This window comes from Aethalodelphis obliquidens, unplaced genomic scaffold, assembly GCF_003676395.1.
Source record: "Aethalodelphis obliquidens isolate GAN/ISIS:26980383/991018 unplaced genomic scaffold, ASM367639v1 scaffold6, whole genome shotgun sequence".
Lineage (NCBI taxonomy): Eukaryota > Metazoa > Chordata > Mammalia > Artiodactyla > Delphinidae > Aethalodelphis > Aethalodelphis obliquidens.
The window spans coordinates 54,197,150-54,214,796 of record NW_020837950.1 but is presented as its reverse complement, the minus strand read 5'-3'; the positions used below and the strand labels follow the sequence as shown (position 1 = coordinate 54,214,796).

The 17,647-nt window shown below is 35.3% G+C and overlaps 1 protein-coding gene across 2 annotated transcripts in view; it reads right to left on the bottom strand.

Moving 5' to 3' along the window:
* Positions 1 to 17,647, bottom strand: part of USP53 (ubiquitin specific peptidase 53) — a 64,417-nt gene that overhangs the window by 34,863 nt on the left and 11,907 nt on the right. The window contains exons 2-3 of one of the 2 annotated variants that reach the window (XM_027103610.1): positions 9,235 to 9,922; positions 3,046 to 3,138 (exon numbers count right to left, since the gene is read on the bottom strand). In XM_027103610.1, coding sequence (XP_026959411.1) covers positions 3,046 to 3,138; positions 9,235 to 9,378 — 237 coding nt within the window. In that variant the 5' untranslated portion in view covers positions 9,379 to 9,922. The remainder of the gene's footprint in view (positions 1 to 3,045; positions 3,139 to 9,234; positions 9,923 to 17,647) is intronic. The other variant, XM_027103611.1, reaches the window with a different exon arrangement.

Here is a 17,647-nt window from a genome sequence, read left to right as displayed (position 1 = left end):
GAAAGTTCTCAGATCCCATCCTCAGAGATTCTGATTGAGATGAGGCCCATTTTTAAACTGTCTCCTAGCTGACTACGATCTAAGTTATTTAGAAAGAGTTTTGAGATAAGTTGCTTTAAATCTTAAAGTGTGCTGCAGGAATTAAAATTATGTTATACAAAAATAAACATCATATAATCAAATAAAACAGTAGGAACTCACTAGACTTGAAACAGTGGGAACATCATTCAAGAACATTAAATTATAGGTGTTAATCTGGTCTTCTATTTTCTTTATTGAATTTAAGCAAGAAAAACTTTTTAATAAGTTCCAGTTTTATGACAATCATCTTAGGTGAGTGAAAGTAGGGAAAAAATAAAGTTTGCTGTGTGATAAACCACCAAATAAGGATTGATCATATTAAGTTCTATATTAATTAGCTCAAGGGGTATGTCATCTCAAAAAAAAACTGCATTTAAGATGAACATATGGTAGCCTAGGAAATATTTCAAGAATCTGTTCCACTGATACAAGAAAATTTAATTTACAAATAAGAAATTTAAAAAGAAAGATGCCAAGTGATATTAGATATTCAGAACCAAAATTTTTAGCTACAATTACAAATGATAAAAAATGAAAAATATTTTCAAAAGTCATTTCTTATTTAGGTAGTCAACTTTTCCAGGTAATGTTTAAGATATTAATCCTACACATTTAACATCTATTTTTTTGATTGTCTAGTATATGTGAGGCATTGTTCTACACCAGAAAACAAAGACTCTGCCCTCATGGAGCATACATTCTAGTTGTAGTAATGAGGAGAGGGCAAATAAGTAATTATATGCCAGAATGTAATAAGTACAATAGAGAAAAACAAAGAAATACAATACAAGAGAGAAAGATAAAGTAGTGTAATAGGGATAGGCATGCTGGGGGTAGGAGAGAGGAAGGGAGCTTACCTATTACCAAGGGTAGTCAGGGAAGGTCTCACTGATGGAAAAATAACATTTAAGGAGAGGCATAAAGGAAATAAGGGTGTTAGCCACAGGGACATCTGGAAGAAAATCATTCTAGACAAAAAGAATAATAATGAAAACACTCAGAGATGAAAGCCAGCTCTGAGAAACTGCAAGGAGGACAGTGCAGTGTGCGTGTGCGTGTGCGCGCGCGCCTGCGCACAGGTGTTTTGAGGCAGGGGACGCAAGCAGGGGAAAGAGGCAGGTGATGTGTAAGGCTATGGGAAGACCTGAGCTAGAAAATTTAACTAGTTTTTACAACTGGACAAAACATTCAAAATTTACTGCAGAGTAAATAAAATGCAATACTGTAATCTGATCTAAGTTCATTCTTCATCAACCCTATTTTTACTATATAAAAAAGAGAATATAAAATCGCCTCCTGATTGGGATTGACATGTATACACTGATGTGTATAAAATTGATGACTAATAAGAACCTGCTGTATAAAAAAATAAATAAAATTAAATTTAAAAATTAAAAAAAAAAAATAAAATTGCCTCCTTTGGTGACTTATTCAAACAGCCTTTTTAGGAATGTAAGTCAAAATAAAGCATGAAAACCACCTTTTATTTTCCTGTATTATGTATATGTGTGTGTACTAAGAATATTCAAGAATGTAAAAGCCTGAAATATTTATTTCTGAAAACATATTAATCAAATCTTAAATTCTTGGGCAAAAATTTCAACGACATAAATGAGTTACTAATATATACTGGACTCCCTGTTTCTGCCTTTGTCCCTAATCTATATATTCTCATCCAAGCAGCCAAAGAGATCTAGTCCAAATATTATACTTACTTAACACAGGTTATATCACTCCTCCACTCAAAACAATCCCACGACTTCCTAAATCACTCAGGAGAAAAAGTCAAGGTCCTCACAAAGGTCTAGAAGGCCCTACACAATCTGAACTCCTGTTCCAGTTATCTACTGCTGCACAACAAAACCACCCCAAATCTTAGGTACTAAAAATAACATTTATTTTGGCCACAAGTTTGCAGTTTGGGTGAGGACGGCTCAACTCTGCCCCACTTGCAGTCATCTGTAATAGTCTGAATGCTGGAACTTGGGAGTCATCTGAAGGTCGCTCACTAGTGTCTAGAGGTTGATGCTGGTTGTTGGTGCTGCCTGTTGGCCAGGAACTTGGCCGTAGCTATGACCAACTTGGCTTCCTCATAGCATGGCAACTCACTTCCAAGAATGAGCACCCCAACAGACAGAGCCAGGTGGAAGCTTTATCACTTTTTCTAATCTACCCTAATCTCATTTCTGCCACATTCTATATGATGGAAATGAAACATTAGGGGCAACCCATATTCAAGGAATTAGACTCCACCTTTCAATAGAAGAGTGCAAAAGAATCTGCAGACATTTTTGAAGTCACCACAACTCACCTTACCTCTGAGCTCATCTCCTATCACTGTCCCCCTTGCTCACAAAGCTTCTGCCACCAGTCAGGTTTCCTTTAATATGTCACGCACACTCCCACCTCAGGGCCTTTGCAGTTGCTGTGTCCCTGCTTGCCTGGAAGGCTCTAGTCCACTCCATCACCTTTTCCAAGTTGTGATTTAAATGTCATTCTCTCAGTGAGGCTTTCCTTGCTACTTAACACTCTCTAGTACCTATCCCTGATTTATATTTCCTCCTTTGCAATTATTATTACCTAACATACTTTATATTTTGTTTATTTATTTTCTTCTCCCTTACAAGAATATAAGCTACATGAGAACAGGGATTTTTATTAGTTCCGTTCACTGCAGTATCCTTAGTAACTACAGCAGTGCCCAGAATTCAGTAGTAACTCAAAAAACATCTGTTAAATGATTATTTCAAAATAATGAAAAATATAATGTTCCTAACACAGAAAAATGGATCCGTAAACCTGAATAAGTCATACTTTAAGAATTTCTCTTCAAAACTGTAAGTCACTTGACAATAACTTTAATTACAAATAAACTAACCAAATTTGTCAAACAAACCAAACTATCAAATAAAATTAAATCTTTTGAGAAACAATAGTAATTTTTCGGAACTATTAAAAGGTTACCTTCAATGCACAAAATATGCAGGCATCTCCCTGACAAACATGTCCATCCAGAACCCGCAAGCTTCTTCGGAATATATCTAATTGCCATAAAACCTAAAAAATAGTGAGATGTAAAGAAAGAAAGAAACACAGTAATATTTTTCTCACTGGGATGAAAGACAGATTTAAATATGTTTTAAACTGTGGGAGGCTGATAGCTTCTTTTAGTCTCTTGCACATAATCAGATATATACTACTAAAAATAATAAGTATAAAAGTGCTATATACATGTAGTTCATATATAAAAGATGGATTTAGAAAATATTACTATGGATTCACATGTAAAAACCATGACAGAACAAGAAAAAAATAACTCCTCAGTTAAGGAATTTATATGAACAGGAAACAAGGGATACTGAATGCAGGACTTGGCAGAGACTTGAGAGAGGAAGTGATTATAATACTTGGAATGAACTGAAATTTAGGAAGGAAATATAATTGCAGTTAAAAGTCAGGGTGTACCAAATAAGGGTCAGTATGTAGTGGCAAGAAAAAAGGGCAGAGGCCTGTGTGGTCATTGTATATTGAGTGAAGAAGGGGGCATCTGTGTAGTCATGGGGGTACAGCATAATATGAAGCAGCAGTTAAAAAATAACCTGAATATATTTGCTGCAATTATCCAATCATCATTTACTACTAAAAAAAAAAAACAAAATTAAAAAGACTGTAGTTGTTTAAATAAATCAGCCTAATACTTAAAATCATTCTAGAAAAATCTGAAATTTATACAATGGGGATAACTGTGTCAGCCTCATAGACTGCTTGTAAGGATTAAATATATGTATGTAATATGTGAAGTGTTTAGAACAGTGCCCAGTACACAAGTGGCATGCATTGAATGCAACCTGCTATTTGTTGCTGTAAATACTATTACAACAAACAATTAAGATATTTCCTCAAATAATAAAACCAAGAAAATCCGTTCACCATCTCACATTTCTCCCAACCAAAAAAAAAAAGTTAATAAAAACAAATAATTTTAAAAGTTTCCTATTTTTTAATAACTCAGTAACTGAAAGCCATTTCAGAATTTTCTCTGATAGTTGCTTTTTCTTAAAGCATAACTAATAGGATTCATTTAGTTATCACAAATAACTCAGTGTTTTGCAGAGCACTTGAAAATGTTTAATAACTTTCTTGCATATCATATTCTATCATACCATAAAATATACATTAAAATTCATTCATTTGTCAAGATGAAGGTCACGACAGCACAGCTGTGAGAAGTGCACAGCACTGTAGTTAGTGATACACCCTCTGAAGACAGGCTGCCTGGGTTCTAATTCCGGCTTTACTGTTTACAGCTCTTGGGCTGACTTGAGCAAAATATTTCCTGAAACTTAGTTTTCTCATCACTGAAAGGAAGATAAAAGTAGTACCTATCTCTTAGGATCACTGTAAGAACTAGATTAGATAAAACACAGTGTACCAATGCACAGTAAGAGCACAATAAATGTTAGCTATTAAATATTTTAACTTTGCTTTTAACTTACAGAACTCAAAACCACACCAATTATGTCATACCTACTTAACTGTACCACTTTCTCATCAAATAAAAGTTCAAACTATTCAGCCAAAAGAGAAAACTCTATAATCTGCTTATAAGGCTTACGAATTACGTCTTTCAAATGTAATGTTTTCTAGGGTTAGCAAAATGTTTAACTTACACTGGATCTAAACTACAGAAAAAAATATTTTATGTGACTTCTCTGTATACTACTCAATATAAAAGTTTAAAAATGATTTTCACAAATCCATACCAAAAATTATCTGCATTATAGTTAACCTTTATCCTATTTCATTTAAAAATGTTGATTATATTCTACCACCTGTTTTAAATTAAAGCCTAAGCTAGTTGTTGGACTAATTAGTTTTTAGCAATATAATTTTATAATATAAACATTTTTCTTTTGCATTATTTCCATGTTTCATTTTAACATGGTACCTAACAAAATTAGTGTAGTTATTTTGAATGTTTATGCATGTTTCTTATTTAGTTATTCCCCAAAGATTAATACATATATGCATATGCATTTAATAAAGGAATATAAACCTTTCATCATATTCCTGACCTCAAAATAATATAAAAAATTTTTAAAAATTAAGGGGAAATGGCATATAAATTCATTTTTCTTACTTATATTACATCCAAAACATTTTAATAATGTCCATTTTTAGTAATTTCTTACAAAACGTATTTCACAATTTATTTCTCAGCAGTTTAAAAAGTACTCATCAAACTGCGTATTAGCATTTATATTCTGAATTTTTAAAAATGAAGTCAGGCTTTTTCTGACAGAAGTCTACTTGAATAGCTGTTTTGTCACTGAGGACTGGCTTTCTAAATTAGTTTATACACTAGACATTTTAACATCAGGGGCCAGCAGATTCCCTGGGTTGAAGGGATGGAGCTGGGAGTTCAGGGAAGCCAAAGCAGCTAGAGTTGGCGGGACACAGTGCCGCAGTGGGGAGAGCTGCACACAGTTAACACCAGAGCTCGCGAGGGGGCCTCTCAAGTATTCAGGTAAGCACTGTGAGGAAACTACCTGAGACCAGGAAAGAAAATCCCAAAAGATTAGATGTAATGCCCAAAGCACATATCAGTTCAGGGCAGTGCCTGTTCTCAACAGCCAAAGTGGAAAACATCATAATTCACAGAGCATCAGTTAAAGAAAGAACTGTCCCTCCCCACTAGCAGAGAAATTAACCCCAGAATAAACACAGTTCTGGTACTGCCTACAAAGCTTAAACATAAAATGATCAAACTGTTTCTAAATAAACTAATCCTATCCCAGAACAATGTTCAAGAATATTTTTAGGAATATAAAAATACCCATCACCCAACAAAGTAAAACTTAAAATGTCGTCTGACATCCAATCAAAAATTACCAGACCTGGGCTTCCCTGGTGGCACCATGGTTAAGAATCTGTCTGCCAACACAGGGGACATGGGTTTGAGCCCGGTCCAGGAAGATCCCACATGCCACGGAGCAACTAAGCCCGTGCACCACAACTACTGAGCCTGCACTCTAGAGCCCATAAGGCACAACTGATGCCCACATGGCACAACTACTGAAGCCCGCGCGCCTAGAGCCTGGCTCCACAACGAGAAGCCACCAGAATGAGAAGCCTGTGCATCGCAATGAAGAGTAGCCACCGCTCACCTCAACTAGAGAAAGCCCACATGCAGCGACTAAGACCCAATGAAGCCAAAAATAAATAAATTAATAAATTAATTTTAAAAAATTACCAGGCATTACAAGAAACAAGAAAATATATTCCAAACCTAGAAAGAAAAAAAAAAGAACAGAATTTGCACAGACAGAATTAGTAGACAAGTACATTAAAACAATTATTATACCTGTATTCATATATTCAAGAGGTTAGAGAAAAGACTGGACATGTTAAGTATAGACACAAGTGATTTTTGAAAGACCCAGAGCAAACTTCTAAAGGTGAAAATTACAATGTCTGAGATTTAAAAATACACTGGTGATATTACTAGCAGATTAAATAAACACTGCAAAAGAAAAAAATTAATGAACTTGAAGACACAGCAATAGAATCCTATAAAATGAAAGAGAGAAAAACAAAAGAATGAGAAAGACAATGAAGAGCACATCAGTGAACTCTGGGACCTAAAGCAACCAACTGAATATGTATCAATAACTGGAATCCCCCAAAGAAGGGGAGGGATAGAAAATTTTGAAGAAATAATGGTCAAAGAGTTTCCACATTTTTTTAAAATTTACTTTTATTTTATTTATTTTATTTTGGCTGTGTTGAGTCTTCACTGCTGCGTGCGGGCTTTCCCCAGTTGCGGCAAGTGGGGGCCACTCTTTGTTGCAGTGCGCGGGCTTCAGTACTTGTGGCACACAGGCTCCACAGTTGTGGCTCATGGGCTCTAGAGCGCAGGCTCAGTAGTTGTGCTGCATGGGCCTAGTTGCTCTGCGGCATGTGGGATCTTTCCAGACCAGGTCTCGAACCCGTGTCCCCTGCATTAGCAGGTGGATTCTTAACCACTGCGTCACCAGTGAAGCCCATCCACATTTGATTAAAATTATAAAGCCATGGGTCTAAGATGCTCAATGAACCCAAACACAAGAAGCATGTAGAAAACTATAGCAAGGCACATCATAATCAAATTGCTTTAAAGCAGTTAAAAAAAGAAAATCTTAAAAGCAGCCATAAAAAAAGGGGAACATTACAAACACAAGAACAAAGATAAGAATGACAATAGTTTTCCAGGAGAAGTAATACAAGCCAGAAGACAGATGAGCAAAATCTTTAAAATACTAAAAGAAAAACTGTCAACTTAAACTTCTTTAATGAATGAAAATATTTTTCAATAACAAAAGTCATCCTTCAAGCAGAAGAAATGATACCAGATGGAAAGCTGGATCCACACAAAGGAGTGATGAGCACCATAACTGGTAGCTATGTAATAAGTAGAAATAACCTTCATGGCAAAGGTCAGTGGACTGTTCATTTTTTTTCTAAACATATCAACATAGGAATACTTCTCCATTTTCTTTACCACGTAAGTGTCCTTGCTCAGAGTTTTCTTTTGTTATAATAAGCTTTTCATCTCCCTAAAGTATACACGGTATTTTGGAAGCCAAAAAAAGGGACAGACACAGAGGGAAATACATAAATGTAAAAAAAAGAACTGGAAAAGGGTTAACAGGAAAAGACTTGAAATGACAGAAGCTCTTTCTCAGAGCCTGATTCAATAAAAGCATATAATTCCATGTCTTTTGGAGTCTGGTATTTCTCTATATCAGGTGTCATTCAATAAATATTTTCCTGCCCTTGTCACAGCACTTAATGCCAAAGGGATCCTTCAGCCAGGGCAGAACAGTGACTGTCATTTAAAGGTCCCAACATAAACTAGAATTAATGCTTTTCTAATACCAATTGCTTCTGTTTCCCTGAGTGAGTTATAAAACTTTCAAGTTTGACATATGTCCTGGACAGCAGACAATTAAGAACACAAGTCTGAGTCAGATGTCTGAGCACTTGACACATTCTAGATGTGTTCATTTATCAAATGAGTTAATTAAGCAATATTTCTCTTTCTACTCTCAGTTTTCAGGAGGAAAAAAAAAGCAATAGAAAGAAAACACGTGAAAAGCTATTTATTTTCAATAAAATCTTTTAAGGTATAGTCTAGCATCAATAGAGTAACATTCCAATATTCTAAATCTTCCTCATCCTTAGTACTATACAATCAACGGTCAGAAGGATATAGGCCCCTAAAAAATCTGAAAATGTTAAATAAAAACTATCATACATAAGAAAAGATATTTATGTAAGGCAGAAAGTTGGATTAATACATATTTACTAATTAAAAGAATTTCAACAAGGACTGAAGCAAAATGAATTAACCGTTAATTTAACTACAACAGTGGTGTCCAAATTATGATTCTACAGAGGGGATTTAAGGTCACGGTGCGGTGCGGGGGTGGGGGGGAGGAATTTGAGTACTGAGATTAAAAACTGCATTCTTGGGCTTCCCTGGTGGCACCGTGGTTAAGAGTATGCCTGCCGACGCAGGGGACGCGGGTTCGTGCCCCGGTTCGGGAAGATCCCACATGCCGCAGAGCAGCTGGGCCCGTGAGCCATGGCCACTGAGCCTGCACGTCCGGAGCCTGTGCTCCGCAACGGGAGAGGCCACAACAGTGAGAGGCCCACGTACCGCAAAAACAAAACAAAACAAAAAACTCTGCGCTCTCATTTCAATCCACACAGCTTGTTTCTTTTTATGCTGTCTATGGGGATCCTACTGCATTTCTTAAACAAAAAAAAAAGGGGGGAGAGAGGGGTTGACTAGCTAATTCAAAAAAATAATTTTATGTATTTTAGAAACATTCTTAATTTACTAAGTAAACATTTTAAGCCACAAGATATTTTTATATCCTAGCAATGTATCATTCTGTTGAAAACAACATTTCCATTTATTATAAAAACCAAAATGCCCAGTCAAAATATTTTGCTACTATTAAAAGTGATATTAAAAAGTCATTCTAGTCAATAATAACTTTATTCTTAATTTACAAGTTAAAGAAGGATTAAGCAAAGAATTTCCTGAAAGGCACTTTTTAAAATTTAACAAGAAAAAAAAAATTTAACAAGAAATTATGGTCTCACCTGTACAGCACTATTAAGAAAGCAGCTGTTTTGTCCTGGTTCATTCAATAAGCCTTTGGTAGGGGCTAGGGATAGCATACTCCCAGGTTGATAAGCTTTTCCAAGATTGCCACCAGGTTTCCGTAAGAATTTTACCCATGCCATTTTCAAGCAACTTTGTTTGCATTAAAGCTAAGAATTATATACTTATGTGACACTTCTGATGATAAAATGGATGGTTTCTTGAATGATCCACTTAAATTCGCTGCAGCCTATTACCATAACATAAGTTTCCAAGTCCATATCTTTCCTGATGCTGTAGTTTTGAGGACTTTGTCAAGTAAAAAAAGGGTACATTAAGGATTGAAGTTCTGAAAACTAAAAAAGAAAGCTATTTTAAACAAGGTCTTAAAGATTTAAAAATCTTTGTGTTAAATTTTATAAGAGTACAGTTTAAGGTGAAAAAGATTTTTTAAAAACTGCTAAAGTAACATTGATGAACAAATCATATTCTTTAAAGCACAAATCATTTGTCTTGATGGTTTTAAAAACAGATGATACAAAAAGATGTAGAGTTAGCATTTGGTATGATTCATTTGGTCATTTGTTTTCCTTGTGTTTCTTTAATAAGAAAGAAGTCTTTCTCTTTCCCAGATGAAGTTATTAAAGGTGACTTCATATTTCATATCAATGTGACCTCAAAGCAAACCTATAAGAAAAAAAAGAAATGTTTAAATAAAAGTAAAGGCTAATAAAGAAAATTCCTACTTTACTATATGGATACAAATATTGAATACATAATTAAAATATTATATATATAATCATAAAATGATTAGAACTAATAATGTTCTTAAAATATGAAAATGAAAACAGTTCATCATTTAAATTTTCAAAACATATCAAGGTGACATCAATCGCTACCTACTTCAAGATTTCAATGGTCATATGATGGTTTCATGTTCTAAAGAAAACTAGAATCAACTTAGATCTCAGGCAGTGTTTTGAATAATACTAACTTTGCTACCAATACTGTATTGCTGTTTACTAAACAGAGACTCTACAGAGACTCTATATTGTTATCTATGTTACAGAGAATCATATCATTTCTGCAAGAAAGTCAATAGATTTTATGTAAATTGACATGCGTTAAAACTCAGAAGAGGGCTTCCCTGGTGGCGCAGTGGTTGAGAGTCCGCCTGCCGATGCAGGGGACATGGGTTCGTGCCCCGGTCCGGGAGGATCCCACATGCCGCGGAGCAGGTGGGCCCGTGAGCCATGGCCGCTGAGCCTGTGCGTCTGGAGTCTGCGCTCCGCAACGGGAGAGGCCACAACAGTGAGAGGCCCGCGTACCACGAAAAAAAAAAAAAACTCAGGAGAAACATTAAATTGATAAACAAATCTTAGTGAATTAGAGTAAATTTCCATACTATTCATGAACACATACTCCTGGCTAAAAGGACTTCAAAATGTTCAACTTCTAAAGTAAAAACAATCAAGTATTACTACCAAAGTTTAGTTTAATCAATTGAATTTCCTTCCTGCATTCATTCTTTCAACAAGTGTTTACTGAGCCATGTACTATGCCAGGCACTAGAACTGGCATTTTAATGAGGAAAGACAGACCATAATTCAGTGAATAATAAATTGTAGAGTGTACTAGAAGAGTTATGCTCTGAGTGCTCATGGAAAAACAATTCAAGCAAAGGGGATCAGAAGTGTATATAATGGTAGATGGTTTGCACTTTTAAATAGGATAGTCTCGGAAACTGTAATTGAGAACGTTACCTTTGTACAAAGATTTGAAGGAGGTGAAGATGCCACTCTGGAGAAGGCACTTCTAGCAGAGTGAACAGCATGCGTGGCATACTGGAAGGTAGTAAGAAGCCCAGTGTGGCAGAATAAATATGAACAAAGAGGAGAATAGATGAAAAGGGTGGATGGGAAAGAGAGAGAGATCATGAAGGGCCTCAAAAGCCCTGTGTAAGGACTTTGGCTTTAAATTTAAACTCTAGATGAAAGCCATTGAGTTTCACTTCACAGCACAAAAACATGAGAGGACAGAACATTATAGGTCAGTTCAATTCCATTGATCAAATACCCACTAAGATAGCAAAGCACTGAGGAATAAAGAAGAAAGGCATTAGTCTTTACAGAATTCAAGTCAGGAGACTTTTGTTTGCAGCCCCACGTATTAGCTCATCACTTATTAGCTGTTTGGTCTTAGATAAGTTCTTGTCATCTCTGATTCATAGCTTCATCTATAAGATGGTGACAAGAATAACAGCCCTGTTTAACATAGGTTAAATGTTTCAAGAATTATAAAACACTACATTATGTTAGTTTTTTTCTTTTTGTTGTAACTCTGTGGATTATAACTTCCTCTAAAGTGATCTAAATAATCCTAAAAACTTTCATACAAATTTTTAATAAATGTAGTTACGATTTTACAACATTAAGAAAGCTCTGTATCGGTAGTTAACTTGTGTTTTTAATGGAAGAATCCTTTGAAATGGTATTCTTTCAACAATCATTTAACTAGGCACCAGGTCTTACCCTGAACTGTGATAAGATACATGAAACAATCCCTACCGTAATGAGTTGTTTTGTGATGGGCACACACACAAATAGATAATTTTAAAATACTGTAGTTTCTGTTCCTGTGCAAGATGTCAAACTATATGTCCTCCTGGTTCCCTTCCTCCAACCCAACTCCGGAGATTATACAAAAGCAACAGATAGTATAAGGAGAAACAGGGAGAAACATTAAGTAACTGGCTGCCAGAATGTGAGGGAAACAGCAAGAGATAAAGAGGGCCAAGTGTTACAGACTGGGAAAGTCTTCTTAGTTGTGACCTTTTCCATTCTTCATATTGCTCTGGGCAGAGAATTCCCACCCCACACAATGCAATGAAACAGGAAAGCTCTGTTACCACCCCAGGGCCATCTGGAGGGTAAAGGAAATTATAACATCAGGTAAGCATGGGAGGAAGATGCAAAAGGGAGGAGATATGGGGATATATGTATATGTATAGCTGATTCACTTTGTTATACAGCAGAAACAAACACACCATTGTAAAGCAATTATACTCCAATAAAAATGTTAAAAAAAAAATCAGGTAAGCATCAGAGAACAGTTGGTTTGGGAAGTGGTAACAAGTACACACACCTGCAAGGCCCCTGCGTGTTCTATCCTCGCCCTACTCCACAAATAGAACAGAGGATGGTAGGACCTGGAGAAGATCATGCCTCTAACCGAGTAAACAGGAAGTTCTTTTTGGAATCAACTCTTAAGCCATATCACCCCAAATCAAGCCTTTATGTCCCCACCTCTGCTCTCTGAAATTATCCAAAGAAACACAAATCAGAGCCTAATGCTTTCATTCTTCTCATCATGTAAATATTACTAGCTTATCACTTGGTACTCCCAGGAAAAAAGATAACCAGATACTTGCAGAGTATGAGCATTATGAGAGAAAGGCAACAAACTGAACAATCTACACCACAGGAAACAGAATGAACAGACCAAAGGGAACACAAATTTAAAATAAACTTAATACGTATCCACCAATTGAATGAGTACATTTTTGAAACTGCTGAAAGAAAAAACTCAAAGGATGAGTTAACTAGCAAAATGAATAGAAGGAAACATCATACTAATGAGCAGTAAGTCCAGGTCCAGAAATTCTCCTAAAAGTATTAAAAAAAACAGAGTGGAAAATATAAACATTTTCAAAAAGCTAAGATACACAGATGAAATCTAAAAGTGTCAAAAACTATCTAAAAGGATCCCCAGAAAGAAAGGGGAGAAAGTAGACACTTTTAGAAAGATTAAGATTTTTCCAGAATTAAAGGCTGAAAAACCCAGAAAGAAAAACAATAGGTAACACAAAAATCCAAACATGATGTGAGGAAGAAAGGAAGTAGGATGAAAATTGTGAAACCTTGAGAGAGAGAGAGAGAGAGAGAGAAAGAGACTGATTTTTCAAGCCCATTAATAGGCAAACAACAGAAAGAAAAAATAAATCTAAAACTAAACTTTTGAAAAGCTAATAAAAAAAATCTTCACAAGCATGATTAAAGAAAAAAGAAAAGAGAAATATAACATGAATAGGATTTTTTTTTTTTTTTTTTTGTGGCATGCAGGCCTCTCACTGTTGTGGCCTCTTCCATTGCAGGGCACAGGCTCCGGACGCACAGGCCCAGTCGCCATGGCTCACGGGCCTAGCCGCTCCATGGCATGTGGGATCTTCCCGGACCGGGGCACAAACCCGTGTCCCCTGCATTGGCAGGCAGACTCTCAACCACTGTGCCACCAGGGAAGCCCCGATGAATAGGATTGATAAAGGAGAAATGACCACATATAGATGAGCAACCAAAAGAAATACAAAAGAATACCACTTAAATCTTATGACAATAACTTTGAATATCTAAAGGAGCAGGTAATTTCATAGCAAAATTCAAATTACCAAAATTAACTCAAGTGAAGTAGAAAAATTTTTTAAAGACTACAAGAAAATGGAAAGGAGACAAAAGTTCTTCCATTGAAAATGCCATCTGGATCAGATGCATTCAAAGTTAAATTTTACCTAAACTTTAAAGAACTGTTAATTCTAATGTTAAAATACCACAGGCCACATGAAAATAAAATACAAAGAACCCCAAATCATGTCATGAAGCTAACATAACCTTAATATCAAACCATGATAAATCTCACACCACAGTGACATGTGATTAAAGATGTAAAACTTATAAATAAAACACTAACAAACATAATCTATCACTATCAAAAGAATAATGTACCATTGAAAAAAATAATAAGGTTTATTCTAGGAATTTAAACGTGATTCTATATTTATTCTTTCAATAAATATTTGGGAAGCTGTGCAGAAAAGAACTAACACAGCAATATTTATAACAGCTGAAAGGTGGAAAAACAACCCAAATGTTCAACTAAAGAATGAATAAAATACAGTGTGTGTGTGTATACACACACACAATGGAATATTATTCAGCCATAAAAAGAAACAAAGTACTTAAACATGCTACAACACAAACACTGAAAACATTTTGATAATTGAAAGTCAGTCACAAAAGACCACACACTGTAAGATTCCATTCATACAAAATGTCCAAAAGAGAGAAATGTAGAGACAGATAGTAGATAAGTGGTTGCTTAGACTGGAAAAGTGGGGGTTATGGAGAACGAGTGGGTACGGGCACAGAAAGTGATAGCTAAAGGGTACTCAGATTCCTTTTTTTTCCTTCCAGTTTTATTGAGATACAACTGTCACATGCACTGTGTAAGTTTAACGTGTACAGCATAAAGATTTGACTTACATACATTATGAAATGATTATCACAATAAGTTTAGTGAACATCCATCATCAAATATAGATACACAATTAAAGAAGTAGGAAAAAATATTTTCCTTATGATGAGAACTCTTAGGATTTACTCTAACAACTTTCATATATAACAAGCAGCAGCGTTAATTCTATTTATCATGTTGTGCATTACATCGCTAGTTCTTATAACTTATATCTTATAACTAGGAGTTTGTACCTTTTGACAACCTTCATCCAGTTTCCCCACTCCACCCACCCCCTACCTCTGGTAACCAATCTGCTCTTTGCCTATTGAGTTTATGTTTGCTCATTTTTGAAGTATAACTGACCTACAACATTATGTTAGTGCCTGTTACACAACAAAGTTATTTGGTATTTCTATACATTTCAAAAAAAAGTTACAATATGTCACCTTACAAAGATATTACATAGCTATTGACTATATTTCCAACATTGTACATTTCATACTCATGACTCATTTATTTTGCAAGTGGAAGTTGGTACCTCTTAAGCTCCCTCACTTACTTCTTTCCTTCCTCCAACCCTCTGCCCTCTAGCAACTACCTGTTCGTTCTCTACATCCATAACTCTGTTTGTTTTGCTATGTATGTTCATTTGTTTTTCAGAGTCCACATATAAGTGAAATCATACAGTATTTGTTTTTCTATGTCTGATTTATTTCGCTTAGCATAATGTTCTCTAGGTCCATCCAAGTTGTCACAAATGGCAAGATTTCATTTTTTATGGCTGAATAATATCCCATCATATGTATATAAATATATGTAACATCTCTTCTTTATCCATTCATCTACAATGGGCACTTGGGTTGCTTCTGTATCTTGGCTATTGTAAAGAATGCTGCAATAAACATAGGGGTGCATACATCTTTTCAAAAGAGTGTTTTTGTTTTCTTCAGGAGTGGAATTGCTGGATCATATGGCAGTTCTTTTTTTGGCAGCTCTATTTTTAATTTCTTGAGGAATCTCCATATTACTTTCCACAGTGGCTGACCAATTTACATCCTTACCAATAGTGCATGAGGGTTCCCTTCTCTCCACATCCTCACCAACACTTGTTATCTGTTGTCTTTTTTAATAACAGCTATTCTGAAACGTGTGAGGTGATATCTCATTGTGCTTCTGATTTGCATTTCTCTGATGATTAGTGATGTTAAGCATCTTTTCATGTGCCTGTTGGCCATCTGTCTGTCTTCTCTGAAAAAATGTCTATCCATATCCTCTGCTCATTTTTTAATCAGGTTGTTTTTCAGATGTTGTATGAGTTCTTTGTATACTTTGGATATTAACCCTTTATCAGATATATCATTTGCAAATATCTTCTCCCATTCAGGAGGTAGCCTTTTCCTTTTGTTGACAGTTTCCTTCACTGTGCAAAAGCTTTTTAGTTTGATGTAGTCTCATTTGTTTATTTTTACTTTTGTTTGCCTTACCTGTGGAGACATATCCCCCAAAATATTATTAAGACTCATGTCAAAGAGAGTATTCCCTATGTATTCCTCCAGAATTTATGCTTTCAGGTCTTATATTTAAATCTTTAATCCACTTTGAATTTATACTTGTGCATGGTGTAACAGATTAATCCAGTTTGATTCTTTTGCATGTAGCTGTCCAGTTTTCCCAGGACCATTTATTGAAGATATTGTCTTTTCCCCTGTATATTCTTGCTTCCTTTGTTGTAGATCAATTGACAATATGAGTGTGGGTTCACTTATGGGCTATTTTGTTCCATTGATCTATGTGTCTGTTTTTCCACCAGTATCATACTGTTTTGATGACTGTAGCTGTGCAGTATAGTTTGAGGTAAGGGAACATGATATGTCGAGTTTTGTTCTTCTTTCTCAAGAATGTTTCAGCTATTCAAGGTCTTTGTGCTTCTATACAAGTTTTAGAACTATTTGTTCTAGTTCTGTGAAAAATACCATTGGTATTTTGATAGGGATTGCACTGAATATACAGAGTGCCTTGGGTAGTAGGATCATTTTAATAATATTAATTAGTCCAGTCCATGAACACAGTGTATCTTTCCATCTGTTTGTATTGTCTTCAATTTATTTCATCAGTGACATAATTTTCCAAGTACAGGTCTCCATAGTTAGATCTATTCCTAGGTATTTTATTCTTTTGGATGCAATTGTAAATGGGACTGTTTTCTTAATTTCTCTTTCTGATAGTTCATTGTTAGTGTATAGAAATGCAACAAATTTCTCCATATTAATTTTGTATCCTGAAACTTTAATGAATTCTTTGATGTGCTCTAATAGTTTTTGGTGGCATCTTGAGGATTTTCTATGTATAGTGTCATTTCATCTGCAAACAGTGACAGTTTTACTTCTTCCTTTCCAATTTGCATTCCTTTTATTTTTTTTTCTCATCTGATTGCTGGGGCTAAGACTTCCAATACTATGTTGAATCAAAGTGGCAGGAGTAGGCATCCTTATCTTGTTCCTGATCTTAGAGGAAATGCTTTCAGCTTTTCACTGTTATGTGAAATGTTTTCTGTGGACTTGTCATACATAGCATTTATTATGTTGAGGTAGGTTCCTCTATACCCAAATTGTTGAGAAATTTTATAATGAATGGATATTGAATTTTGTCAAAAGCTTTATCTGCATCTACTGAGACGAACATATGATTTTTATTGTTCAATTTGCTAATGGGGAAATCACACTGATCTGCACATATTGAACCATCCTTGCATCCCTGGGATAAATCCCAATTGACAATGACATGTGACCTTTTTAATGTATTGTTGAAATCAGTTTGCTTCTGTTTTGTTAAGGATTTTTGTGTCTATGTTCATCAGTGATATTGGTCAGTAATCTTTTTTTGTGTGACATCTTTGTCTGGTTTTGTTATCAGGGTGATCCTGGCCTCGTAAAATGAGTTTGGAAGTGTTCCCCTCTCAACAATATTTTGAATAGTTTGAAAAGAATAGGTGTTAACTCTTCTTTATGTGTTTGGCAGAATTCACCTGAGGCCATTTGGTCCTGGACTTTCATTTTTTGGGAGTTGTTTAATTACTGATCCAATTTCTTTACCAGTAATTGGTCTGCTAATATTTTCTATTTT